General features: G+C 39.6%; 1 protein-coding gene and 1 long non-coding RNA gene across 22 annotated transcripts in view; one reads left to right on the top strand and one right to left on the bottom strand.

The window, feature by feature from the left end:
- Positions 1 to 5,723, top strand: part of BICC1 (BicC family RNA binding protein 1) — a 302,473-nt gene extending 296,750 nt beyond the window's left edge. For 17 of the 18 annotated variants that reach the window (XM_067710906.1, XM_067710905.1, XM_067710904.1 and 14 more), the window contains one exon: positions 3,057 to 5,723. In XM_067710906.1, the coding sequence (XP_067567007.1) occupies positions 3,057 to 3,187 (131 nt within the window). In that variant the 3' untranslated portion in view covers positions 3,188 to 5,723. Of the gene's footprint in view, positions 1 to 39; positions 119 to 3,056 lie in introns of all 18 variants that reach the window. The other variant, XM_067710908.1, reaches the window with a different exon arrangement.
- LOC137209341 (uncharacterized) overlaps positions 1 to 27,269 on the bottom strand; it is a 438,438-nt gene that overhangs the window by 54,713 nt on the left and 356,456 nt on the right. For 3 of the 4 annotated variants that reach the window (XR_010935993.1, XR_010935994.1, XR_010935992.1), the window contains exon 4: positions 3,106 to 3,325. This is a non-coding gene — a long non-coding RNA (uncharacterized lncRNA). Of the gene's footprint in view, positions 1 to 3,105; positions 3,326 to 4,293; positions 4,399 to 27,269 lie in introns of all 4 variants that reach the window. The other variant, XR_010935991.1, reaches the window with a different exon arrangement.

Raw genomic sequence — 27,269 nt, 5'->3', positions numbered from 1 at the left:
CCTCAGGCAGATCTAACATTTCCTGACCTATTCTTTTAGTTTGTGACTCTGTTCAGATCCGCAACAAGATCCTGAGAGCTGCCAGGATTGTGTGAACCTTGGAATTTCAAAGAAAAAGGTTGGTATTTTCTCAAACTATCCCTTAGGCTTACTGAAAAAAATCAGAAGAGGGAGTTTGCTTTCTAATTTAAAAAACAACAAGAACTAAAGTCTCTTCAGTAGGACTTGATCCTTGATAATCTTAAAGACTTATCTCTGTGCTTCACACTTGGAATATCTCTATATATGTACTCTTAGAAATTACATCTTTAGGGAGTGGCTGAATTTCTTCATGATCATTTGTCCTCTCAAAAATCTAGCTCATGTGACTTTTCAGAATGAAGTTTTCAATGTATGTCAAAAATTTTTGTCTTCAGTGGCCCCACTGTTTTCATGTGCTCATGGAGAACGGTGTTTGACTTACTCCTTTCTTCTCCTTCTCTGTAGTGTGGGAATGTCCTCCTGATTCATGGGTTATTTCCCCATGAGAAAACGGAGGCCAAAGAAATTCTCCTCATTTGAAGGTGATAAAACTTTCCCAGGCTGTGTTTAAGGGGATTCATTTATTCTCAACTCTCCTATAAATTTGCCTTTAAATATATTCAATTCTGTCTTGATCTCTGAATTTTATGTGTTTGTTTTTTAAACAAGATACATGTGATAGGAATGTCATTGCTACTGCGTTTCTTCAGGAACTTGAAACAATAGCCATCTATACGCATGCCTGCATGTGTCTTTTGCTTGTAATATCTTCCTTGCTTCTTCAGAGTTTCTAAGCTTTATCTATTTAAAAAGTAAATTTGATATCCATATAAAATATTAAGGAAAGCTCTGTTATCTACATACCTGAAACTACCAATTTCTCAAATTTGTATTCCTGATACCTCGGTTGATCTCCACCCAATGGATGGACCACTGAAGCCCATAGCATAGACCTTTGCATCAGGCAGGCAGGGTTTCAACTCTGTCACTTAACAGGCATGTGGGCAAGTTACTTCGTCTATTTTTAAAACTCAGGTTCCTTATTTACTTAACAGGCATGTGGGCAAGTTACTTCGTCTATTTTTAAAACTCAGGTTCCTTATCTACTTAACAGGCATGTGGGCAAGTTACTTTGTCTATTTTTAAAACTCAGGTTCCTTATCTACTTAACAGGCATGTGGGCAAGTTACTTCGTCTGTTTTTAAAACTCAGGTTCCTTATCTATAAAATGGAGGATGGTAATATTATCTACCCCTTAAGGAGGACTTAAATAGGACACAACGAATGTAAAGTGCTTGTCGTATAATAGGCTCTAATAAATTACTGTTGGTTCTCTTCTCCCCTAAGACTTAAATGTGAACAGAATGCGTCACCCCTATAGGGCAGACAGTTACATTTTGGAAAGCAGTGGGGTAAAATGTTAAGGGTATTGATCCTGCTTCTAGCACTTGGGAGACAGGAGTACATCTGGCCATATGGCTGTCCCTGGCCACCTACGACCCACTGCAACCTGCCTGAGCCTCTGTTCTCGTCCTCAGCATTACTGTAGCAGGCCATAGCTTGCTGTGTAATCTCAGAGCTCAGAATGGGGCTGTGTGTGTATGGTTGAAAAAGTCCTGAGTTCCATGCAGATAATTAAAGGTGCTGAATCACTTGCTTCACTACCCTCCCAGAGAAAAAGACAACAGCTTTAAACACATCAACTATACATTCTGTCTACTTGAGATTGAATAAGTTTGAAGATACAGTTGACCCTTGAACCACACAGGAGTTAACCCCCATGTAACTTATAGTTACCCTTTGTATCCACAGTTCCTCTGCATCTGCAGATTCCACCAACTGTGTAATACTGTAGTATTTACTATTGAAAAATATCCACGTATAAGTAGACCCACTCAGTTCAAATCCGCGCTATTCGAAGGTCAACTATATTTGCATTTGGTGGCTATCAGAAACGCTGCTTTCTAGAGTCTGACAATTCTGTTTGCTTGTATGAGTTCGTTAGTAATAATCACATCAGTTGACTTGTGAATTTGAGAATGTGTGTATGGAGGGGAGGATGGGGTATTGCATAGTCATAAACAAGGTAGGCTGCTTCCATTTTTCACCTTTCTGGTTAATAATTTTTACTTGGGAAAAGACATAAACTAAACAACCAGTACTCTGGTTTGTTTAAAATGAAAATTGAGGATCTTTGTTTTTCCCTGAAAATTTGGATTCACATATTGGTTGTTTTCAATTGTATTAATTTCCTTAACTGTTGCTATGTTTACTAAGTTGATTTTTTATTCAAAGAAACCTCCTGCTGATGCGATATGCTTCTTCATATAACCCTTTCTGACTCAAGGAGTGTAGTCATCATGAGTCAGTGGAGCCACGGGGCTGTGGATTTTTTTTTTTATCATCTTTACTGGAGTATAATTGCTTTACAATGTTGTGTTAGTTTCTGCTTTATAACAAAGTGAATCACCTATACATATACGTATATCCCCGTATCTCTTCCCTCTTGCGTCTCCCTCGTACCCGGGGCTGTGGATTAACACATCAGTGTGCTTTTCCAGTATTCTGGTGTTTAGAAGTGGGATCCTCTTTTCATGTCGACTTAAATAATTTAATGATCACTGTGTTTGACATGGATGAGTTTAATGAGCTATAATAATTTTCTGTATCACTGGTAATACATCCTCTCATATGCCTTTCACCAGCTTTGATGGTGCCTCTCCCTTTGCCTCTGAAATGACATTTAGGATCGGTGAAACTATTTTGTATATTTGGACTTGAGAGTGTTCTGAGGATATAGTCCCCAGATACTTTACGAACTGCAGTAAAAATGATTCGCTGTCCTTGGTTCTCTCAGCTACAAATGGCTACCTTTCATATCAGACTTTCTAGCATTTCAAAAATGTCTTGACGGTCAACTTAAAGGTTTTCCTTTTGCTACCTACTTGACTTTCCCCCCAGAACCTACCACATCACCATTTTCTGAGCTGAGCTCTACTGCCACGTGCTGATTCTCTCTCTCTCTCTCTCTGTAGAACTAAATAAAAACCGAAGAAAGCTCTTTGAACCGCCAAATACACGCACCTCTTTCCTGGAAGGCGGAGCGAGTGGGAGGCTACCCCGTCAGTATCACTCAGACATTGCTAGTGTCAGTGGCCGCTGGTAGCAGTACCGTCCAGGCACACGCCCGCCAACTCTGTCAAGTCAGACGCAGGAGATCTGTGAATAGCCTTCACTGCACACCGTCCTCAGCACTCGGGTGTCTGGTATCAGGACCAAAGCATCTTATTCGCACCTGAACTTTCTGCCGAAGAGAGAGATGATGATGTTCTTATGTCATCATACAGAATGCCACATGAGGATTACTTTTTTTTTTTCCTAACGGCAATTGGACAGAATTTGCAATATGAGGGTAGGGCTTTATTTCCTGTTTTTATTTACCTATATAATAACATATGCACTGATTTTTTTACTTAACATGAAGGCTGAGTTGACATCTGGGATGCCAGAAAACACAGAAGTTATTTTGTTTGTTTGCTTATTTTGTTTGGGTATTTGGGGATTTTTTTAAAAAAATAATCAAAGTGGGATTTTCTGGTACTGCTTTAAAATAATTATTGAGGTCTTTCAGCACTTTACACTTTCTTACTTCTTGTCCTGTGGAAATTATCTCTCTTTCTCTCGTTTTTGTCACCTGATGTATTGGTACAAATCAGACTGCGTTAAATTTTTATTTGACATAGTGGTACTGGATTATTAGTTTCTGTGCAGAATAGTCTGTGACTTTGGGAAATGTAAGTGACTCCACTTGGTTATGGACCAGTTCTGTTCATGTATGTCAGCATCCTAGAAACACTTAGCAATGAACCTAGTTCACTGTAACAGGTGCGAGCAAAGAAACACCAAATGGACTTTGCAATATTAACCCTTTGCAGTCATCATATTTAGCTGCTGCCTTTATTGCTAAAATGTTTTTAATGGTTGTCTGAAGGCAAAGGGCTATTTTTAGTATACTGCCACTAAAGGACACTTATTTATATCAAACTTTTATTTTTAGATATTATAAGCATACCGTACATAACTGATTAAGTTGATATCTACTAGAGATTTATGGTAGAGAATGGACGGCATTCAATAACTGGAGCCCTAGATTGTCACTTTATTTAAAAAAGATAAATAATCATCTGACAAGACAGCACTGTTGCCATGAGGAGGAGAAATACATCACTGTCCTTATGTACACATTAGCTGTGCTCCATGTGGTCACAGGACTTGCCTAAAACCGTATCTGTCTGCTTGAAGTAGACTTGGGTTTGTTGAGAATGGAAAGGCTTTATTTAAGTCTCCAGGGTGACAGTTTACAAAGACAGCAGAGTTCTGAAGGAGGAAAAATAAAAGACTATTTTGTAAGTGGCTAAACTCGTTGTTACAATCTTGATACTGTGAAAGTCCAAGAAATCAGGCAACATTGTTTCCTAGGTCTTTTCAGACATCTTATTATGGATTTATGAAGGGTTTTCAATCCATGAAGACAATCACTAAGTGCCTCTCTTTCTTCAAAGCAATATTATTTCCAAGTGTATTAGTTTGTTGGAAAACCTTCCCATAGGACACGTGGTGACTTACCTGTACTGTAATGACTTATTTATGTTCAGTATTCGAGACTTTCTACATGGACATAAACCACTGTCACGTGCTCTCCACAGAAGGCATTAGATTCATACACAACAGTTGGGGACTTTCATACAAATGTGGGATCAGAAATACTTGTCTGATTTTTTCCATGGTTAAGTCTTATCATTAAAGTAAGAACAAGAATCGGAGAGAAATTTTGCACACCGAAAAATTTTCACTTAAAAAAAAAAAAAAAAGAGTATTGGTTACCGTGAAGGCATAGATAATGGGCCTGTCATAAAATTATCAATTATAACAGCACTAAGGAGATGCCTGTTCCCAAACAGAACTGTATGTGCTTATGGATGTAGAACTAAATCGCTCCCTTCACAAGTACAGTGGAATGATCCTGCGTGTATGTCACATGTATGCAGGTCATCACGTGGAGCTTCCTGCCTTATATGGCTGTATGAACACAGCATGCTACACACTCAGCAATAGAGTAAGGATACCAGATCTGTTTCCTGTGCAACAACTCAGTGCTCTGAATCTTACCATTTCTTTAATAAGACCTCCTCCCCAATAAAAAATAATCGTTTGGAGTCTTTCCCCCAGCTCTTTACCACGCATTTGCAACAGGAGGAAGATGGAATGATTTGCAGTATTGAGTTGATATAGGTTTTATGAACAGTGCTTTGATATTATGCCAAAGGGAAAACTGTCCCAATTAAACCAGATTAGGGTGGCTAAAAAAGTAAATAAAAAACACTGGAAATTACTTTTCTCACTTTCTCTTGATGCAATGAAGGGATTATGACACTACAGTATACGGTGTTGTCAGTGTTATATGATGCACAAAATATTTGGATTATTTGAATAAATGTTTTTAATCAATCTGTGCCTTAATAGTGACCGGTTATCTGTAAATATAGAACAGATACAGATTGTATTTTTGTGTGGGTTTTTGTCCTTTTAGTGATTTTTTTTAAAAAATGAGAGATGGAACTAAACATTGAAAATGGGAATTTTTTTCTAAACTAATCAAGTGTTATATGAAAAATAAATTTATATAACCCCTTTGTATTGCCCTTGCTAGATGAAATGTGTCTTTGTTTCTAGCTTTTTAAAAAATATTTTCAGCAGAATTGAAAGACATTTCTGCAGTAGAATTATATACGCACTCCCTGCCCTGTTGTTTTGCATTGACAGTCCTCATTTTCAACCTGAAGCTAAGGCACTTCATTTTAGCCAGAGAATCCAGGACCAGTAATCAATCATTGTTTCTGTGGCCACCCACACGTATATAGAAAAAGAGTAAGATTATGGAACAGGTTTTATTCTTGTTCATTCTTTTTTTTAATAAAGACTCAAGTCTATGACTGCTTTGACGACCTCATCCATAAGCAAAGGAGCTCCTTGCTAAAGTGATGCAGGGTTTCTTGACCCAGGTTCCCATTTCAGAGGCTGACTGTGCTATCACACCGCATGGTTACTGTGCCTTGCTCTGAGATTGTATCTGAACTTATTCTTACGTGGAATTGGCACTATACTATTAATCCTGAGATTTGTCTAAATCTCAAAGAAACCCTAGCCCTCTACCCATTATGCTCCCAGAGTTATCTCCACTTGAATTACCTATGCTGGTGGTTCTTAAAAATTGTTTCTAGCAAATAGTTCTTTTGATAACTGAAATATTACTTGTGAACCCAATATTATTCATCAATTCACTCATTCATTCATTATATAAATACTTAAATGAGGGCTAAGTACCAGGCCCTGTTCTAGGAACTCTAGTAAATGAAACATAAACCCTTGTTCTCCCTAAGCTTACATGCAAACGGGAGAAAGATGGAACTGATGAAGAGGGAATGAAGGATGGAATACCCTACCCTTCAACACAGGCCTCCTTGCATTTACAGCATGCCAAGGGAGCTAGCTCTTGAGTGCTGTCTAGAAACCCCGGTTTTTGACAAAATGGTTTAAAGTACCTATCTCATAGAAACAGGCCTATGCTTTCAATGCAAAATATTATTCACAGCCTCCCTTTCTCCTTTTTCTAGGTTTCATAGATTCAAACACATTCTTGAAAGGAGTGTGTAAGCCAAAAGGGTTATACAGCTTTGTATGATGACCCATCACTTCCTAGATTTGACTCCCAGTGACTCTGCAGTATTCAGAAATGAGATTTACCTTGAAAGAACATGAGGTTGCTACCCCTGAGGATACTCCAAGAATGCAGTCATAGAGAATGATGTCACCAAGATGGTGACAGGTCATTCCTGACTTCACTTCCCCTAACTAAAAGGAAAACCAGCAACTGTTCATGGATAAGACACCACTAAGGAGGGGCTTGCAACAACCAGCCCTCAGATCTTGGCAGCGTGAGTTCCTACCTGCAGTGCCCAAGTAGTAGTCCCAAGCAGCGGCTTTGCTTATCTGCAGAACCAAGACTGTAGCACAGTCTGACCAGGGAACTTAGAGGAGTGCAGGTCTGCCGGATTCAAGTGCTGAAATGAGGAGTTTTTCAGGCCCTGGAGCCTGGTCTGCCCACACCCAGGCAAGGGAGCGGAGCCATAGCCTCACCCTCTGTGGATTGAATCCCCACCCCATCTGACAGGAAGGGCTGGCAGAACACCCGGAAGCTGCTGCATAACCCAGTAATGCGCAAGCTGAGAGGCAGGCAGGCAGAGCTGACCTCCAGGGCAAAGCAAGTGGCCCTCTTTGGCCAGGGAACTTGGGGCGTGGATTGGCTTGAGTCACCACCACAAACAAAGAGACTTATCGTGGTCTTGGAGTTGCTTCTCCCACTGCACTGGGGAAGGGAAATGAATTCATAATTGCATTCATAGCTCCTTCAGGCTTCCTGATCGGGGAGCCTAACCAGAGCACACTGCGTAGCCGCTCCAATAGCTCTGCTTACAGTGTCACTTAAAACCCATGAGCACAATCCATGGCTTTTTCCATCTGCAGAGCAAAACTGGTGGCCTTGCCTGACCAAGATACTCATTTTACACTCTTGCCTGACTTCAGGTCCCCAAACAACAAGCTGTGCAGCCCCTGGGTCCTGTCCTGCAGTCCTGCAAGGCAAGCTAGTACATAGCCCTACCTACTGCTGAGTAAAGAAGCCAGTCATGACCACTTAACAAGCATCACCAAGCAAATGTGGAGCACATCCTATAGCCTCCCTTGGGCAGGGAACCAAGCAGCAGTCTATCCAGCTATTCTCAGCTAGGGGCACATACCTCACCCTGACCTTAGAGCTCAAACAGTTGTCTTGCCCTGAAATAGACCCTTAGCAGCTCCCCACCTGCCCAAGGATGGTACCAGCAGACACGCCTGGAAACCCAACTGAGCTGACTGGTGAAAAATTTTCTCTGCCAAGGTGAACCAGCAAAGTCTGGAGGAGGAGACCACTTATTCAAATATACCAGTGTAAGAAATCAAGGACCATAAAACATCATGTAAATATGACGCTATGCAAGGAAATTAATAAGGCACTAATAAAGGATCCTAAAAAAATGGAGCACTGTTAAATGTCAGGCAAAGAATTCAGCATAATCCTCTTAAAGAAGTTACTGAACTACAAGAAAACACAGGCAACTCAGTGGAATTAAGAAAGTAACACATGAACCAAATAAATTTAACAAAGAAATAGAAATGAATAACAAAAGCAAAACAACAATAAACAAAACCAAAAACAAACAAAACTCAAAAGGGAAATCCTAGGGCTGAAAAACAGAATAAATGAATTGATAATTCAATAGAGAGCTTCAAAAGCCCACTTGACCATGCAGACAAAGAATCAGCAACCTGGAAGATAGGACCTTATCTAGTCACAGGAACAAAAAGAATGAGAGAGAGGCAGGATGGCACAGTAGGAAGATTCTGAGCTCAACTCCTCCCATGGACACACCCAAGCTACAACCACATATACAACAACTTTCTCTGAGAGCAACCTGAAGGCTTGCAGAACATCTCTTGTACAATTAAGGATATAAAGGGAAAAACCCATTGAGACAGGTAGGAGGGGCACAGATGCAATCTAGTCAGGACCAACACCCCAGTGGGTGACCCACAAGCAGAAGGGGATATCACAAACTTGGAAGTCCTCCCTAAGAAATGAGGGGTTCAAACCCCATATAGAGCACCTTAGCCCTAGGGACCAGAACTGGGAATATGAGCCCCCTTAACTAATTTTGAAAACCAGTAGGGCTTCCGACCAGGAGAGCCAGAGGACAACAAGAAACCAAAACTTGCTCTTAAAGGCGTTACTCGCTCTGAGTCCCAGCATAGAGGCAAGAAGTTGAAAAGCACCTGCCACTCTAGCCAGCCTGCTAAGATAGCATGCCCCCCAGGCTGTTCTGAGCTCCAGCTCCAGTCCCTCCTACCCACCAAGGCAGTAGCCCCTGGTGCACCACAGGAGAAGTCCTGGTCCGTGCTGGGCTCCAGTGTTCCCCACACCCATCTAGGTGGTGGCTCCCAGTGTAACCTGGGAGAAGCCCTGGCTTGCACTAGGCTCTGGCCCCAGCCGCCCCCGCCCCCTGACCCACCCACCAAGGTGGCTGCCCTGGCATGCCCTGGGAGAAGCCCTGGCGCATGACCACTTCAGCTCCAGTCCTCCTGCCAAAGCCACAAGACATGCAGTCTGCATAAGGGTGCTCCTACACAAGGACATGCTTTCAAGACTGGTAGAGTAACTGTTTCATCTAATTCATAAACACAGAAAGTCAAACAAAATGAGAAGACAGAGGATGTGTTACAAATGAAAGGACATGATAGAACTCCACAACCCCCCCTAATGAATCAGAGATAAGTGATTTACCTGATAAAGAGTTCGAATCAGTGGTCATAAAAATGCTTACTGATCTTGGGAGAAAAATGGAGAATATGGCAATAACTTCAAAAAATTAGAAAATACAGAAAAGAGCCAGTCAGAGCTGAAGAATATAATCAGTGAAATAAAAATACACTACAGGGAATCAACAGCAGATCAGATAAGACAGAAGAATGCACAGGTGATTTGGAAGAAAGAATAGTGGAAATCAGCCAATCACAACGGCAAAAAGAAAAAAGAATTTTTAAAAACGAGAATAGGAGTCCTTGGAGCCAGCCTGGAGGGCATGGGACGCTGCGCGCCAGCTTGGCCGTGCCGTCCGGGTAGGGGCGTGCATGGCCCTGGTTCCCCGGCCGGCCCGCCTGGGACTGGGGCGCGGCCCGGTGGCTCCCCACCCGCTCCTCGCTCCTCACGCAGCCCCTCGTACGACCCCGGGCATGAGGCGGCCGAGCTGAGGCACCGGGAAATTGCAAAGCTCATCTACAGCCAGATCGACAGCATATTCTTCTTTAGGAATCAAGAATCAACACTGGGCTATTTCCTAAGATTAAACCATGAAAGCCCACTTGGAGGCTGCATGGCCATCAGCACAGTTGAACCTGAAAAATGGACTTTTTCAATCGGGGAGATCTCCTTATTCAGCTAAATCGTCAGAAGTGGTGAGAAGAAAAGATCCCTACCCGACCGACCTCCTCCAGGCAAATTAAATCAGTCTAGCAAGGAATGGAGCTGTACAAGGGTGGCCAGAACACCATCTTCTGCTTGCACCATCACTGAGCCGTCCCTCTAGGACTGCCACCTACATGCCGGTTGCACCCAGTGCAAGGCATCCAGCTGCATCAGGGAATGGGAGCTGAAGTCCTGCTCCACTCACCAAGCTGAGTTTATTGGTGCATGGCCGTGTCTGCCCAGATGATGTGGCTCCTTTTTCTAATTTGCATCAATACACTCTGTATGGGCTAGTGGCATGTCTGACCACCCCATTCCCATATCCCAGTCCTACCCGAGATTCTATTCCTTACCTTGGATGGATTCAAGATTTTCATGAACAAATTAGGTTTCTTGCAAAAGATGAAATATTTGACCCCAATTGAAATTAATTTCATAGGTAAAGCTCAAAATATTATCATAGATGTGAATTATGTATGTATTTATATATGCATATGTGAACAGTCATGTAGATATACATGTCTGTGTATCAGAAGTTAGCAAAACTTAAATTTGGTAAATGTTTAAAATAAAACTATTTTGGGTATTCAAAAATAAAAATAAAAATGAGAATAGTTTAAGGGACCTATGGGACAGCAGCAAACATACTAACAGTAGGATTACAGAGGTTCCAGAAGGAGAGAAAGAAAGGGGCAGAAGATGTATTTGATGAAATAGTGGCTGAAAACTTCCCTAACCTGGGGAAGGGAATAGATATCTAGATCCAGGAAACACAGAAATTCCCAAACAACATGAACCCAAAGAGAGCCACACCAAGGCATATCATAATTAAAATGGCAAAATTAAAGAGAATTTTAAAGGCAGTAAGAGAAAAATAAGGACTTACATACTTACAGCCCCATAAAGCTATCAGCTGATTTTTTAGCAGATACTTTGTGGGCCAGAAGGCAGTGGCATAATGTATTTAAAGTGCTCAAAGGAGAAAACCTACAACCAAGGATACTCTACTCAGCAAAGTTATCATTCAGAATTAATGGAGAAATAGTTTCCCAGAAAGTAAAAACTGAGAGTTCATTGCCACTAAACCAGGCTTACAAAAATGTTAAAGGATCTTCTTTACGTGAAAAGAAAAGGTCATAACTAGAAATAAGAAAATATATGAAAGAAAAAAAATCTCACTGGTAAAGGCAAACATATAGTAAAGGCAGTGGATCAACCACTTACAAATCTAGTTGGAAGGTAAAAGAAAAAAGTTGTAAAATCAACCGTAACTACAATAAACAGTTAAGGAATACACAAAATAAAATGTAAAATATGATGTCAAAAGCATATTTGCAGGGGTGTAAAAAAAATGTAGAGCTTATAGAGTGTGTTCAAACTTATACAAGAGCTTAAAATAAACATATATATATGGACCGCGTGGTAATCACAAACCAAAAACCTATAACAGATACACAAAAAACGAAGAGAAAGGAACCCAAACATAGCACTAAAGAAAACCATCAAACCACAAGGGAAGAGACTAAAAGAAGAAAAGGACAGAGAAGAACAACTAGAAAATAAGTAACAAAATGGCAATACGTATATACCTATCAATAATCACTTTAAATATAAATGAACTAAATGCCCCAATCAAAAGATATAGAGTGGGTAAATGGATGAAAAAAAACAAGACCCATCTATATGCTGCCTATAAGAGACGCACTTCAGAGCTAAAGACACACAGACAGAAAAGAAATAGAAAAAGATATTCTATGCAAATGGAAATGAAATCTGTGGTAGCAATACTCATATCAGACAAAATAGACTTTAAAACAAAGACTATGACAAGAGACAAGTAATAAAGGGGTCGACCCAATAAGAAAATATAACACTGGTTAACATATATGCACACAATATAAGAGCATTTAAATATATAAAGCCAGTATTAGCAGACATAAAGGGACAAATTGATAGTAGTACAATAGTAGCAGGGGACTTCAACACTTCACTTACATCAATGGATAGATCATCTGGAAAGAAAATCAATAAGGAAACAGTGGCTTTTAATGACACATTAGATGAGATGGACTCTCTATATATTTATTTATTTATATATTTAGAGAGAGAGAGAACATTACATCCAAAAACAGCAGAATGCACCTTCTTTGCAAATGCACATGGAGCATTCTCCAGAACAGACCACAGGCTAGGCCACAAAACAAGTCTCAAAAATTTAAGACTGAAATCATATCAAGCATCTTTTCTGCCCACAGCAGTATGAAACTTAAAATTAATTATAGGAAGAAAACTGGAAAAAACACAAACATAGTGAGACGAAATAACATGCAACTAATGAACAAGTGGGTCAACAAAAAAAATCAAAGAGGAAATAAAAACATACCTTGACATGAATGAAAATAGAAACATAAATTTCCAAAATCTAAGCAGCTCTAAGGGGGAAGTTCATAGTGATACAGGCCAATCTCAGAAAAACAAGAAAAATATCAAATAAACTACCTAATTTTACATCTAAAGGAATTAGGAAAAAAAGAACAAACAAAGCCCAAAGTTAGTAGAAGGAAGGAAATAATAAATACCAGGGCAGAAATAAATAAAACAGAGACTAAAATACAATAGAAAAGATCAATGAAACTAAGAACTGGTTTTTAAAAGATAAACAAAATACACAAACCTTTACCCAGACTCATCAAGAAGAGAGAAGGCCCAAATAAAATTAGAAATGAAAGAGGAGAAGTTACAACTTATATCACAGAAATACAAACAATCATAAGAGAATACTACAAACAATTATATGCCAACAGAGTGGACAACCTAGAACAAATGGATAAATTCCTAGAAACATAAAATATTCCAAGACTGAATCAGGAAGAAATAGAAAATCTGAATAGACCAATCACTAGTAATGAAATTGAACTGGTAGTCATTCCCCCACCCCCCACCCCAAATAAAAGTCTAGGACCAGATGCTTCACAGGGGAATTCTACCAAACACTTAAAGAAGAACTAATATTTATCCTTTTCAAACTATTCCACAATGTTGAAGAGGAGGGAGCATGGCCAAACTCATTTCACAAGGCCAGCATTACCTGATAACCCAAACAGAAAAAGACACTATCAGAAAAGAAAACTACTGACTAATATCTCTGATCAATATAGATGCAAAAATGCTCAGTAACATACAAGCAAACCAAATTTAGCAGCACATTAAACCTATCACTCACCATGGTCAAGTGGAATTTATCCCTGGATGCAAGGATGATTCAAAATACGTAAACTGATCAATGTGATATATCACATGAATAAAATGAAAGGGAAAAAACTATATGATCGTCTCGATAGATGCAGAAAAAGCATTTGACAAACTCAACATCTTTTCATGATAAAAAGTCTTAACAAATTAGGTATGAAAGAAACATACCTGAACATAATAAAGCCCACATGTGATAAGTCCACAGCTAATATCATACTCAGTGGAGAAAGATTAAAAGCTTTTTCTCTAAGACCAGAAAGAAGACAAGGGTGCCCACCCTCACCACTCCTATTCAACATAGTATGGGAAATCCTAGCCAGAACATCAGGCAAGAAAAAGAAATAAAAGTCATCAAAATTGTTAAATGGAGTAAAATTGTCTGTCTCTGCAGATGACATGATTTTATATGTAGAAAATTCTAAAGACCCTACCAAAAAACTGTTATGCCTAATCAATGAATTCAGTAAAGCTGCAAGATGCTATTTTTATAGGTTAATTTTGTATTTCTATATATTAATAACAAATTGTCTGAAAAAGAAATAAAGAAGTGGATCTCATTTACAATAGCAATCAAAAACAGTAAAATACTTAGGAATAAACTTAAAGTAGGAGGTCAAAGATCTCTACTCTGAAAATTAGAAGATATTGATGAAAGAAATTGAAGACACAAACATATGGATAGGTACACTACGTTCATGGATTAGAAGAACTCATATTATTCAAATGTTCATAACTACTGCCAACCATCTATAGATTCAGTGTAACCCCTATCAAGATTCCAATGGCATTCCAATTCCATTTTACAGAAGTAGGAAAAACAATCCTAAATTTTACATAGGACTACAAAGACTCCAAATAGCCAAAGCAATCCTGAGAAAGAAGAACAAAACAGGAGGCATCACTGTTCTTGATTTCAAGCTATACTCTAAAGCTATAGTAATCAAAACAATATGGTTTTGGATAAAAACAGAGGAATCAATGGAACAGAATTGATAGCTCATAAACAAACCAAAATATATATGGCCAACCAACATTTGAAAATGGAGCCAATGATACTCAATGGAGAAAAGGTTGTCTCTTTAATAGATGATCCTCAGAAAATTGGACATTCACATGTAAAAGAATTTAACTAGACCCCTGTCTTACACCACTCACAAAAATTAACTCAGAATGGATTAGGACTTAAATGTAAGAACTGAAACTAAAACCATAAAACTCCCAGAAGAAAATCCAGGAAAAAAGCTCCTTGACACGTGTCTTGGCAATGATTTTTTGCTATGATTCCTAGAGTCCAAGCAATAAAGGCAAAAATTAAAAAGTGGGACTACATGAAACTAAAATGTTTCTGCAGAGCAAAAGAAACAATCAACAAAGTGAAAAGATCACCTAGGAATGAGAAAAGGTATTTGTAATCCATATATCTGATAAGAAGTTAATATCTAAAATATATAAAGAACTCATACAACTCAACAGCGAAAAAAAAAAACAAAACACCAAATAATTCAATTAAAATAGGGTAAAAGACCTGAACAGACATTTTTCCAAAGGAGATACAGGAATGGCCAACACATACAGGAAAGGACACTTAACGTCATTAGGGAAATGACAATCAAAAACACAATGAGGGGGGCTTCCCTGGTGGCGCAGTGGTTGAGAGTCCGCCTGCTGATGCAGGGGACACAGGTTCGTGCCTCGGTCCAGGAAGATCCCACATGCCACAGAGCAGCTGGGCCCGTGAGCCATGGCCGCTCGGCCTGCGCATCCAGAGCCTGTGCTCCGCAACGGGAGAGGCCACAACGGTGAGAGACCCACGTACCGCCAAAAAAAAAAAAAAGTTGGAGTAAAAATACTTATATTAGACAAAATAGACTTCAAAATAAAGACTATTACAAGAAACAAAGAAGGACACTACATAATGATTAAGTGATCAGTCCAAGAAGAAAATATAACAACTGTAAATATATTTATACCCAACATAGGAGCATCTAAATATATAAGGGAATATTAACAGACATAAAAGGAGAAGTTGACAGTAACACAATAATAATAGGAGACTTTAACACCCCACTTACATCAATGAAGAGATCACCCAGACAGAAAATTAATAAGGAAACACTGGCCTTAAATAACACATTAGACCAGATGGACGTAATTGATATTTATAGAGCTTTCCATCCAAAAGCAGCAGAATGAACTTTCTTTTCAAGTGCACATGGAACATTATCCAAGACAGATCACATGCTAGGCAAGCCTCAGTAAATTTAAGAAAATTGAAATCATATCAAGCATCTTTTTCAACCACAACCCTATGAGACTAGAATCAACTACAAAAAAACCCCCAAAAAACAAACTGCATAAAAAAACAAGAGGAGGCTAAACAATATGTTACTGAACAACCAATGGATCACTGAAGAAATCAAAGAGGAAACTAAAAACATACCTAGAGAAAAATTAAAATGAAAACGCAAAAATCCAAAACCTATGGGACACAGCAAAAGTAGTTCTAAGAGGGAAGTATCAATAGTATCAATATATAATGATAAAAGCGTACCTCAGGAAATAAGAAAAATCTCAAATAAACAACCAAAACTTATACCTAAAGCAACCAGAGAAAGAAGAACAAACAAAACCCAAAGTTAGTAGAAAGAAAGAAATCATAAAGATCAGAGCATAAACAAATAAATTAGAGACTAAGAAAATAATAGAAAAGATCAATGAAATTAAAAGCTGGCTCTCTGAAAAGATAAAATTGATAAAGCTTTAACCAGATTCATCAAGAAAAAGAGGGAGGGCTTCCCTGGTGGCGCAGTGGTTGAGAGTCCACCTGCCAATGCAGGGGACACGGGTTCGAGCCCTGGTCTGGGAAGATCCCACATGCCGCGAAGCGGCTGGGCCCGTGAGCCATGGCCGCTGAGCCTGCGCGTCTGGAGCCTGTGCTCTGCAACGGGAGAGGCCACAACAGTGAGAGGCCCACGTACCACAGAAAGAAAAACAAAAACAAAAAAAGAAGAAGAGGGAGAGGGCCCAAATCAATAAAATCAGAAGTGAAAAAGAAGTTACAACTTACACCATGAGATACAAAAGATCATAGGAGACTACTATGAACAACTATATGCCAATAAAATGGACAACCTATTTGGAGGAGAAATGGACAAATTGTTAGAAATGTACAATCTCCCAAGACTGAGCCAGAAGACACAGAAAATATGAACAGACCAATTACCAGTAATGAAATTGCATCAGTAATTTAAAAATACCCAACAAACAAAATTCTAGGACTGGATGCCTCACAGGTGAATTCTACCAAACATTTAGAGAATAGTTAACACCTATCCTTCTCAAACTATTCCAAAAATTGCCAAGGAAGGAACACTTCTGGACTCATTCTATGAGGCCAGCATCACCCTGATACCAAAACTCGACAAAGATATCACAAAAAAGAAAATTACAGGCCAATATCACTGATGAACATAGATGCAAAAATCCTCAACACAATATTAGCAAACCGAATCCAACAATACATTAAAAGGATCATACACCATGTTCAACTAGGATTTATATCTCAGGGATGCAAAGATTTTTCAATATCTGCAAATCAATCAGTGTGATATACCACACCAATAAATTGAAGAATAAAAATCAAATGACCATCTAAGAGATTTAGAAAAAGCTTTTGACAAAATTCAACATACATTTATGAAAAAAACTCTCCAGAAATTGTGCAACATAATAAAGGCCATATATGACAAACCCACAGCTAACATTATACTCAATGATGAAAAGCTGAAAAAATTTCCTCTAAGATTAGGAACAAGACAAGGATGTCCACTCTCCTCACTTTTATTCAACACAGTATTGGGAGTTCTAGACACAGCAATCAGACAAGAAAAAAATAAAATGAATCTAAATTGGGAAGGAAGAAGTAACTGTTACTGTTTGCAGATGATGATACTATACACAGAAAATCCTAAAGACCCCATCAGAAAACTACTAGAGCTCATCAATAAATTCAGTAAAGTTGCAAGATACAAATTTAATATACAGAAATCTGTTGCATTTTTATATGCTAACAATGATCTATCAGAAAGAGAAATTAAGAAAACAATCCTATTTGCCATTGCATCATAAAGAATAAAACACCTAGGAATAAACCTACCAAAGGAGGTATATGACCTGTACTCAAAAAACTGTAAAACACTGAAGAAAGAAATTTGAAGACAACCCAGATGGAAAGATATACTGTGTTCTCGAATTGAAAGAATTAATATTTTTTTTAAAGATTTTTTTTTGATGTGGACCATTTTTAAAGTCTTTATTGAATTTTTTATAATATTGCTTCGGTTTTATGTTTTGGTTTTTTGGCCATGTGGCATGTGGGATCTTAGCTCCCCAACCAGGGATTGAACCTGCACCCCCGGCACTGGAAGGCAAAGTCTCAACCACTGGACCACCAGGGTAGTCCCAAAGAATTAATATTGTTAAAATGACCATACTACCCAAGGCAATCTATAGATTCTATGCAATCCCTATCAAATTACCAATCTTACAGAACTAGAACAAATAATTTAAAAATCTGTATGGAAACACAAAAGATCCTGAATAGCCAAAACAATCTTGAGAAAGAAAAATAGAGCTGGAGGAATCAGGCTGACTTTGAACTATATTACAAAGCTACAGTAACCAAAACAGTATGGTACTGGGACAAAAACAGAAACATAGATCAATGAAACAGGATAGAAAGCCCAGAAATAAACCCATGCACTTATGGTCAATTAATCTACAACAAAGGAGGCAAGAATACACAATGGAGAAAAGATAGTCTCTTCAATAAGTGGTGCTGGGAAAACTGGACAGCTGCATGTAAAAAAATGAAGTTAGAAATTCTCTAACACCATATAGAAAAATAAACTCAAAATTGATTAAAGACCTAAATGTAAGACTGGAAACCATAAAACTCCTAGAGGAAAACATAGGCAGAACACTGTTTGACATTAATCACAGCAATGTTTTTTTTGGACCTGTCTCCTAAAACAAAAGAAATAAAAGCAAAAATGAACATACAGGACCTAAGCACAGCAAAGAAAACCGTCAATAAAATGAAAAGACAGCCTACTGAATGGGAGAAAAACATTTGCAAATGATATGACCAGTAAGGGGTTAAAAATCCAGAATATATAAACAGATCATACAACTCAACATTAAAAAAACAAACAACCTGACTAAAAAATGGGCAGAAGACCTGAACAGACATTTTTCCAAAGAGGATATGCAGATGGCCAACAGGCACATGAAAAGATGCTCAATATCGCTAATCATCAGGGAAATGGAAATCAAAACCGCAATGAGATATCACCTCGCACCTGTCAGAATGGCTAACATCAAATAACAAATGTTGGCGAAGATGTGGAGAAAAGGGAGCCCTGGTGCACTGTTGGTGGGAATGCACATTGGTGCAGCCACTGTGGAAAACAGTATGGAGGTTTCTTCAAAAACTAAAAATAGGGGCTTCCCTGGTGGCGCAGTGGTTGAGAGTCCGCCTGCCGATGCAGGGGACACGGGTTTGTGCCCCGGTCCGGGAAGATCCCACATGCCGCGGAGCGGCTGGGCCCGTGAGCCACGGCCGCTGGGCCTGCACATCCGGAGCCTGTGCTCAGCAACGGGAGAGGCCACAACAGTGAGAGGCCCGCATACAGCAAAAAAAAAAAAAAAAAAAAAAACCCTAAAAATAGAACTACCAAATGATCCAGAAATTCCATTCCTGGGTATATATCCCCAAACTCCAAAAACACTAATTCAAAAAGATACATGAACCCCAGTGTTCATAACAGCATTATTTACAATTGTCAAGGTATGGAAGCAACCTAAGTGTCCATCAACAGATGAATGGATAAAGAAGATGTGGTACATATACACAATAGAATACCCCTCAGCCATAAAAAAGAATGATATTTTGCCATTTGCAACAACATGGATGGACTTGGAAGGTATTATGCTAAGTGAAATAAGTCAGAGAAAGACAAATACTGTATGACATCACTTATATGTGGAATCTAAAAACACAGTGAACTAATGAATATAACAACAAAAAAGCAGACCCACAGATATTGAAAGCAAACTAGTGGTTACCAGTGGCGAGACGGAAGGTGAAGAGGGGCAATATAGGGGTAGGGGATTAAGAAGTACAAACTATTATGTATAAAATAAGCTACAAGGATATACTGTACAACACAGGGAATGTAGTCAATATCTTATAATAAGAAAAAAATAGACCTCCCAAAAGACACTGGACAATGGAATAAACGGAGTCTCCTTGGATGACTGTTTCCAAGGAACTTTCACTCTCTTGGCTATGTAAAACTTGTTATACATTATTAAACTGGCTTAGGATTTGTCCTGTCTTGAGTACTTATTAATTAAATATATTCGATTATGTTAACGTGCATTTAAGCTAATTTTGATAATACACTGAAATTTTTTCAATGTTATAGAATTCCAGTCATTGTCAGAGGCCATGAGCCTGTTTTTTCACTTATAATTCTGCTCCAGGTAAGTCACTTCCTTTCCTCACCTCAAACAGCCATTCAGATAAATTTCAGGTAATTTGGCTGAGTGGTGAAGAGGTTGGACTTCGCAGTTTGACAAACATGCATTTAGATCCTGTCTTTAGATCTCAGGAGAATCCCTCTTTGCCTCAGAGTCCTCACCTGTAAAATGGAAATAATACCTACCTTCTAGAATGGTTGAAAGGGTAAAGAGAGGCCCTGTGTCAATCATCCCACATAATATGTGACACACAGTGAGCAGTGAATCAATAGCAGCTACTATTATTACTAACTGGGTGTTCCTTTCACTGCATGGGTGTTTCTTTGCCCATCAGGGATCTTCACTGTGTTCAACTGCCTTCTGCATCAGGAGGAGACTCCCATTTCCTGTGCCAGAACATTAGTCATGAGAACTATAAACTCCAGTCTCAGGGACCTGCCTCCAAGACTGATTAAGATCGGAGTCAGAACACTTTCCTGAAGGTGAAGGTCGAGGGCCTTACACTTTGTACAGAAATCTGTACTGTATTTGATTGCTCTTTATTTTGATTCTTTTAATTCTGACTCACCAGAACATTGATAACAGAATTCTTCAAATGTGTGGAGAGGATTAGTAGCTAATTCTAATAGTCATATACTTTGGGCCCAATTGTCATGTTCCCAGAGAGTTCTCATTACTTCCTGATGGCATTTCTCCCCCCTAAAGTCAATGCTACTCCCTGGTTTTGCCCAATTTTTCCCACTCTCATTCCTTTGGGCCCACACCACCCCAGGGTTTAATACCAGTTTCCTTTGTGTGTGTATAATGAGCCTTTCTTCTCTTTTGGAAGGAGTCATTTGCCTGGATTTGTGCTAAGTTTAGTTGTTTTCCACTTTAAAAAGTGAACTGAGTTAGATAATATTTGACCATTTCTACAGATGTGGCCAGGACACTTCAAAAACACTTCATCAAGGGATTTCACATTTTTGTTGCTTTTTAAAATACTTTGACTCATTCTGCAAGGAGACAAGTGGAGCTTGAAGTTTCCTTTCTCAAGGGTTAGGCCGTGAATGTGTTTTGGAACAGATTTTGGGAACTGGATTCTGAATCTGACTGTGGAGGCAGAATTTCAGTGTGGGAACCAGAATCTTTAGGAAAAAATTACAGTAACTGAAATGTTTCAACTTCACAATAGACTGTTTGGATGGGCTACAAGAGGAAAAAAAAGAGTAGCTCAATAATTTGGTGTGTGTGGCCCCTTCTTTTTTCAAGGCCAGAGGAAACAAATGACTCTGAACTCACTGTGTTCACTGGTTCTTAATCCCTCACAGAGAGGTTGTGGGAATTGGACATTAAAAGACTTTAGCAAAACATCTAGAAAACAATTTATGTTCAAACAAAATTTTCACTGAAGCACTACTGACTCTTTGTCCAAATGGCTGATGCAATTTGATATAAAGTCACTGTGAATAAAGTTCTCCAGCTTTTTAAGTTTGGTGATGTGGGTGGGTGACACTTCCTTTATTTTTCCCCCTCTTTGCCAGAATCTTTAACTGACACTAATAACAACCAAATGAAGTTGCTCTACTTAAATTCTTCCTATGGGCTCAAAGAGTCTCCACAGTGAAAAGTCAGGCTACCTTCTGTTTCACAAATCTGAATTCAATTCCTAAATGAGGGGGGTAAGTCCATCCTATTACATTTTTTCTATATTTAAAATCTTTTAAGAACACGTAAAACTATGTTAAAATTTTCCATAAAACATGTTGGGACAGGGTAGCTTTAAGGAAAGTTACAGCTTTTACTTGTCATAAAATAAATTTTAAAACAGGCACTCCACTATAATGATGTCTTTAAAGAAATGACTTGTTAAAAATATCAGAAAACACAGAACTGAGTTAGAAACTGAGTATTGCAGGAATGATAAAGGTAATACATATTTCCCTTGTATTTTTAAAAGCCTAGTATATACAGACTTTTTGGAATATCCATGTATTAGGAAGTGGAAATATGAAAAATGGATCCCTTACTTTCGGTCACACTATTTTCAAGGCAATGATAAGCTAACAAGACAGAGAAGCTAGTTAGAAAGTTAAAGAAATAATTTAAAAGCAAATCTTAGGTGCATAACTTTATGTCCTCTTCGTATAGTATTTCTCTATGAAGTATTCTGTATTTCTCCCAGTTTGTTAGAAACAATTAAATCTAGGTGATCCAAACATGGCTGTTATTCCAGTGCTTCCCAAACCATATGTGATTAAAATGCCAGTTTTTAAAAATTCATTTGAAAAAATGAATTCATTTAACTAATACAGTTGTAAAATATAGTGAAAACAATATGGCAGTATAAAGTTAGAATAATCATTTCTAATTGCTTACTCTCACTTCCAGTACTTATTGTAGACCAGGAATAAACAGTTCTCAAATGCACACCTCTCCACAGACCACTGTTAGAGGAGGACTCAATTATAAGTTTTTTGTAATAGAAGGCTTTAAAATGTATTAAAAAAGATACACATGGAATTACTGAGTGTCGTCCACATGTTTTAGCGGCTGCAACAGCCTAGAAAGAAGCTGGATGTGCTTTCAAGCATCTTTAAGATGCAGTAAGTTGAATAAATCTCTTGGAGGAACAGCGAATGTGCCTCCCATGTACTCAGTGTCAACGTGATTTGCTTTTGATTTCTGTCCTTTTGCCAGCCCTGTGGCTACTACTGCTGCTTCCCATGTGTTTAGTGTATCAAATTCTCCCTCTGCTGGTTTCTCCATCTCACGCTGTCCCATTTATTTATGCTTTCCCACAATTGAGGGGAAATAGCATTTTCAGTCCCTTGGAGGAGAGTTTATTTTGTGTGGCAGTACCTCTAGGATCTGGCACGCTCTAGAAGTGAAAAATATTTCCTTTGATGTTTTCAAGATGGTGGCTTGCAGGGTTCCAAGGCAGAGGCTGGCAGGGCACGCATGTAATATTACAGCATTTTGGAAGGAGGCCCATTTTCATTTTCACCCTTGCAAGGCTAATCCAGGCCACTTTGTTCGGAGCCATTCTTTAGTAGCAGACGTTAGAACTTTACCTCTTTAGGATGCTCTTGGGAATTGATTTCAACGTTCTGCTAAAGCAGAGGAATCATCCCAATACCCACAGCAGGCAGTGACACAGATACACTTTCAGCAGCAAAAAGGGAAACCAAACCCCAAACAGTGGCCACTCCAGCCTACGGCCTAGAGAAACGAGTTGACAGCTATGTGAAGAGGATGTCCAAACCAATGTGCCTGCTGGAACCGAACGGAGCGACCATGTGGAATGACGGTAACAAACTAACTACAAGCCCCCTGGGGATTATGAGGACCAACTGCTCACACAGAAGGGAAAGGAACCAAATAAAACACTAAAAAGGGAAAGAGGGAAATTGGGGGAACATGCTACAGTAAGGCCTACATGCCACAGCACAAGAGAATGAAATCCCTGGGTTTGTCTGTGGACCCTGGATGTGTTCTGCTTCCAGACTCTCCAGCCATGCAGCAGAAACTGCTTCAGTCAAAAAAGGAACTCCTGAAACGACAAAGCTCTGGGAAGAGGCTTCCTTTCCAAGGGCTGCTCAGGCCTTCCAGGATGTCCCCCAGTTAGCTGGGAGAGAGAGAGGGGACAGACAAGAGCACCACTGTCTTCATGATGGGAGGAATGGGGAAGACGCCACGGCAAGTTTGAAGTTATGTGATGATCGGAGCTTGGACACAAAGCCTTCCTTTGTAAATAGATATATCTGCATCCTGCAGCCACACGCAGACAGTCTTGCTGGGTTGTGTGGGCTTGTGTGTATACAGTGCCCGTCCCTGTAGGGGAGGGTCCTGTAGGGTGATACTTTCACTCCTGGCTCTCAGACCCAGGTCCGTCTATGAGTTACAAAGATTAATTCCTACTTTGTGCTTGGTTTTGTGACTTGTGATGCTTATGCCTATGTACTTCTTTTTAATGTTTACTAAATTGAAACCAATAGTTTTATAGAAATGCAGATTTCTCAGCTCCACTCTAATGACTGAAAAATTTCTGGGGAAAATTTCAGGGAATCTGTATTTTTCTACATTTCCCAGATGGTTCTGTCACATCAGGGCTGGAAGCCCAGTCTTTGTAACCGATGGACCAGATCATTGTTAAATAATCATTTCCAATTTAACACTTTTCTATTCTAAATTGACGTCTAACGCCATCTTTTGAATAATATTGAAAGATTTTGAGTAGGGGATGAATTGCAATTTGCTTTTGTTTGGCAAATCCATTCTTCAAAGTGTAAATAACAAGGGGCAACTAAGAGCTCTAAATGGGGCAATCCTGAGGAAAATGCACTTTTAACTCCCTCAAACTTTAAAAAAATTTACTATGTACACATCAGTTGCAAGATAATCCAGTAATCCGTCACAGATTTCCTAAAGATTTGGATAAGGCAGTGGTTTGAAGAACAGATTAGTGGGTTGGACACTGTCCTTGGAAGAAGGAATAAAATTACATTATTAGAATTTTGCCCTTCCCCCAGTTCGTGAAGTCCCCATGCTACCACTTTAAAACTGAAGGTCACGTTATTAAAGTTCTTTTTGTAAGCTAAATCTAACCTCTCATGTCCTAAAGTTCATCATTAGAAGTAATGATGTGCCATATTCTGTCATTGCCATATTCTTTCTTTTCTTTTGTACACCAACAATTTTCTTCCTGTGAAGGGGAGATGTTAGTTGTGACCTATAGCAGAAAATGGCATCTGGGTGCTGGAAACGCTGAGAAGGCAGCTCCCGTTGTGGATCTGGGAGCCCACACTCCCGTGGGGCTTAAAACATTTCTCTTCCTGGACTGTCATGGTACCTGAAGTCCACCATTAAATCTGCCTCTTTGGGCTAAGACAGGTATGTTCCCTAACAAACAAAAGTAAGATGTGGAGACTGGAAATATGTGTCATTGTGCCTCCTTTTATCCTTCCTACCTTGCTGGATCCCTTGATTCTGGGCACAGTCAGCTTCATGGACATGCTTAGATGGGCCTTGCACTCGGTTTAATGCTCTGCTATTGCCATTTTGAAATTCTTAATAAATTTTGAATAAGAGACTCCTCATTTTCATTTTGCACTGGGCCCACAAATTATGCAGCTGTCCCTGCCTCTAAGGTTGATCCAGCTCCCTATGAACGCTCAGAAACATTTGGCCAGTCCAACTTCCTTTCCATTTTTGTGGCTGTCACATTAAACTGTGCAGCAAGATGAATGAGGAGAGGTGACCTGATTTGGGGGATTAGACATAGGTCTTCTCACTGGAACCGTGATGGGGAGAATGCTTCCTTTGGCCCACTTCCCCTTCTTGGCAAGACACAGAGAGCTCCCTCTGAGCCACACTTGGCCCACAGGCTGGGCTCCATTCAATAAACAGCCAATTTGGCATATAATTTTATCATTATTGTTTCTGTGGAGAGTTTTAGGGAAGCCAAAATCATAAAAGAATCCTTTCTCCCTTGCCTCCTGCTTAGGCTGGGCCATGTGTGTGTGTGAAGTTAATGACTGACTTCAGGGCCGTGTGGTCTGGCCGGTGACTGCCACTAAATTCTTGTTCGCTCTGCCTAGTGCCTTTGCAAAGGAGCCTGCGGTCTACTCTTCTTCCTCCTTGGATCATCTGCTTTTTTGTGATCTTTAAGCTAAAACTCACTTCTTTTTCTCCTAACCAGCTTCATACTCTCAGCAAATATCAAATGGGTCCTCAAGCATAAAATTCAAGGTGGGAGTATGGGGTGCGGCGGGGGTGGGGGGAAAGAGATGTTAGACTAGGACAGAGCAGGTGAGAGGAGAAGGAAAAGTGTTTTCTCTTGCCTAGGGCATTGGCAGGAAGGAGGTAGTGTTTAATCAAATGAAGGTTCAAACCCTCACCCAGAATTGCTTCCTGAACCCTCTAAGTAGCCCACTTTATCTTTATGTTCTAAGATATCCTGGATTTGGCATGACATGTGTCAGGGAGTAGAAAGGTCAGATGAAATAGTCAACATGACAAGAAGTCATGGCACTGAGAGGAATAGTACCTGGCTAAATTCTGAAAGTTGCGGCGATCAGAAGTGATTCGAAGGAGAAAAGGGTGATGTAAGTGTTTTGGTATTTACCAAGTGCTGAGGATTTCCTGCAGAGGGGAGTCAGTCTCTTCCAGACAGCTTTGCACTCACCAGGATCCGAAAATGGGTTGGCTGGCTTTCAACTATTTATTGAGCTCTTGCCATGTACCGTGCATGCACTGTGGTAAGTACTTAACATAGATTACCTCATTTACACCTCACGATAACCTTAAGAAGGTATTAGTCAGCACTCCTTAGGTTGCAAGTGACAGAAACTCATCTCAAATGTATTTAAAGCAAAAAAGGGAATGCGTTGATACATACAACTGGAAAGACCAGGGGATGCTTTGGGCACGGCTAGATCCCTGTACTCAATTTTCTTAGGAACCTGGTTTTCTCCAACTCTCAGGTTTGCCTTTCTTTCTGTGGGCTTTATTCATTAGTTCTCCTCAAGATGGCTATTAGCACCTCCAAGTTTATAGCCTATGGAAAGATGTCTTTCACATTATTCTAGCAAAAGTCCTGAAGCAGACTCTTACTGGCTTACATTGGATCACATGATGATTTCTGACCCAGTCTTTGACTTTAATTAGCCAGGCTTAGATTACATGCCCACCCATGAAGCCTACCGGTGGGTGCATCCCAAAGAGCCACATGGATTGAATTGGGGAGGATTAGCTCCCCCAAAAAGAGGGGCTATTGTTGGAAGAAGGTGGAAGAAGTAGCAGGGGAAACCGAAAACTTCCATTATAGGGAGGCACTATTGTTATTCCCTCTTGCAGATGGTAATAACTGATGCAGAGTCATGTTACCTAATTTGCTAGGGGTCAGGGATTAAACATAGGCTCTTCTCCAGTCGGCTGAGCTGCAAAAGATCTGGGGCAACATGGGCTGATTTGGTTGATCATAAGTTGCCTATTTGTTTTTAGAGGGGAACTGTGGTCAGAAGACTGACTTGAAAAGAACATCTTTCTGTCTTTAGGAGCAGACAGGATGGTGGGATTCTGTGCAGCCTGCCCTCTCCAGGCAATGCTGAGAAGTGCTGTGAGAGCATCTTCTACAAGAGAGGATCACAGCTGAGCATGCACAGCTTAGATGTGGCAGCACCTCCTCGAGACTGCGTGTTGAAAACACTTGACCTGGGGGAGTCACATGGGGAATAAATGTGGAAATGCACTTTCCTGACACTTCAGCCCTCTTGAGAGATTTGCAGGCTCTGATTTCTCTAATAGTCACAGAACCTAAAGAAGCCTTGACATGGAAAATAGTGTAAAGGCTGTG

This window comes from Pseudorca crassidens, chromosome 16 (genome assembly GCF_039906515.1).
Source record: "Pseudorca crassidens isolate mPseCra1 chromosome 16, mPseCra1.hap1, whole genome shotgun sequence".
In the NCBI taxonomy this organism is placed as follows: domain Eukaryota; kingdom Metazoa; phylum Chordata; class Mammalia; order Artiodactyla; family Delphinidae; genus Pseudorca; species Pseudorca crassidens.
The sequence above is the reverse complement of the archived record's forward strand: the minus strand, read 5'-3'. Positions and strand labels throughout refer to the sequence as shown.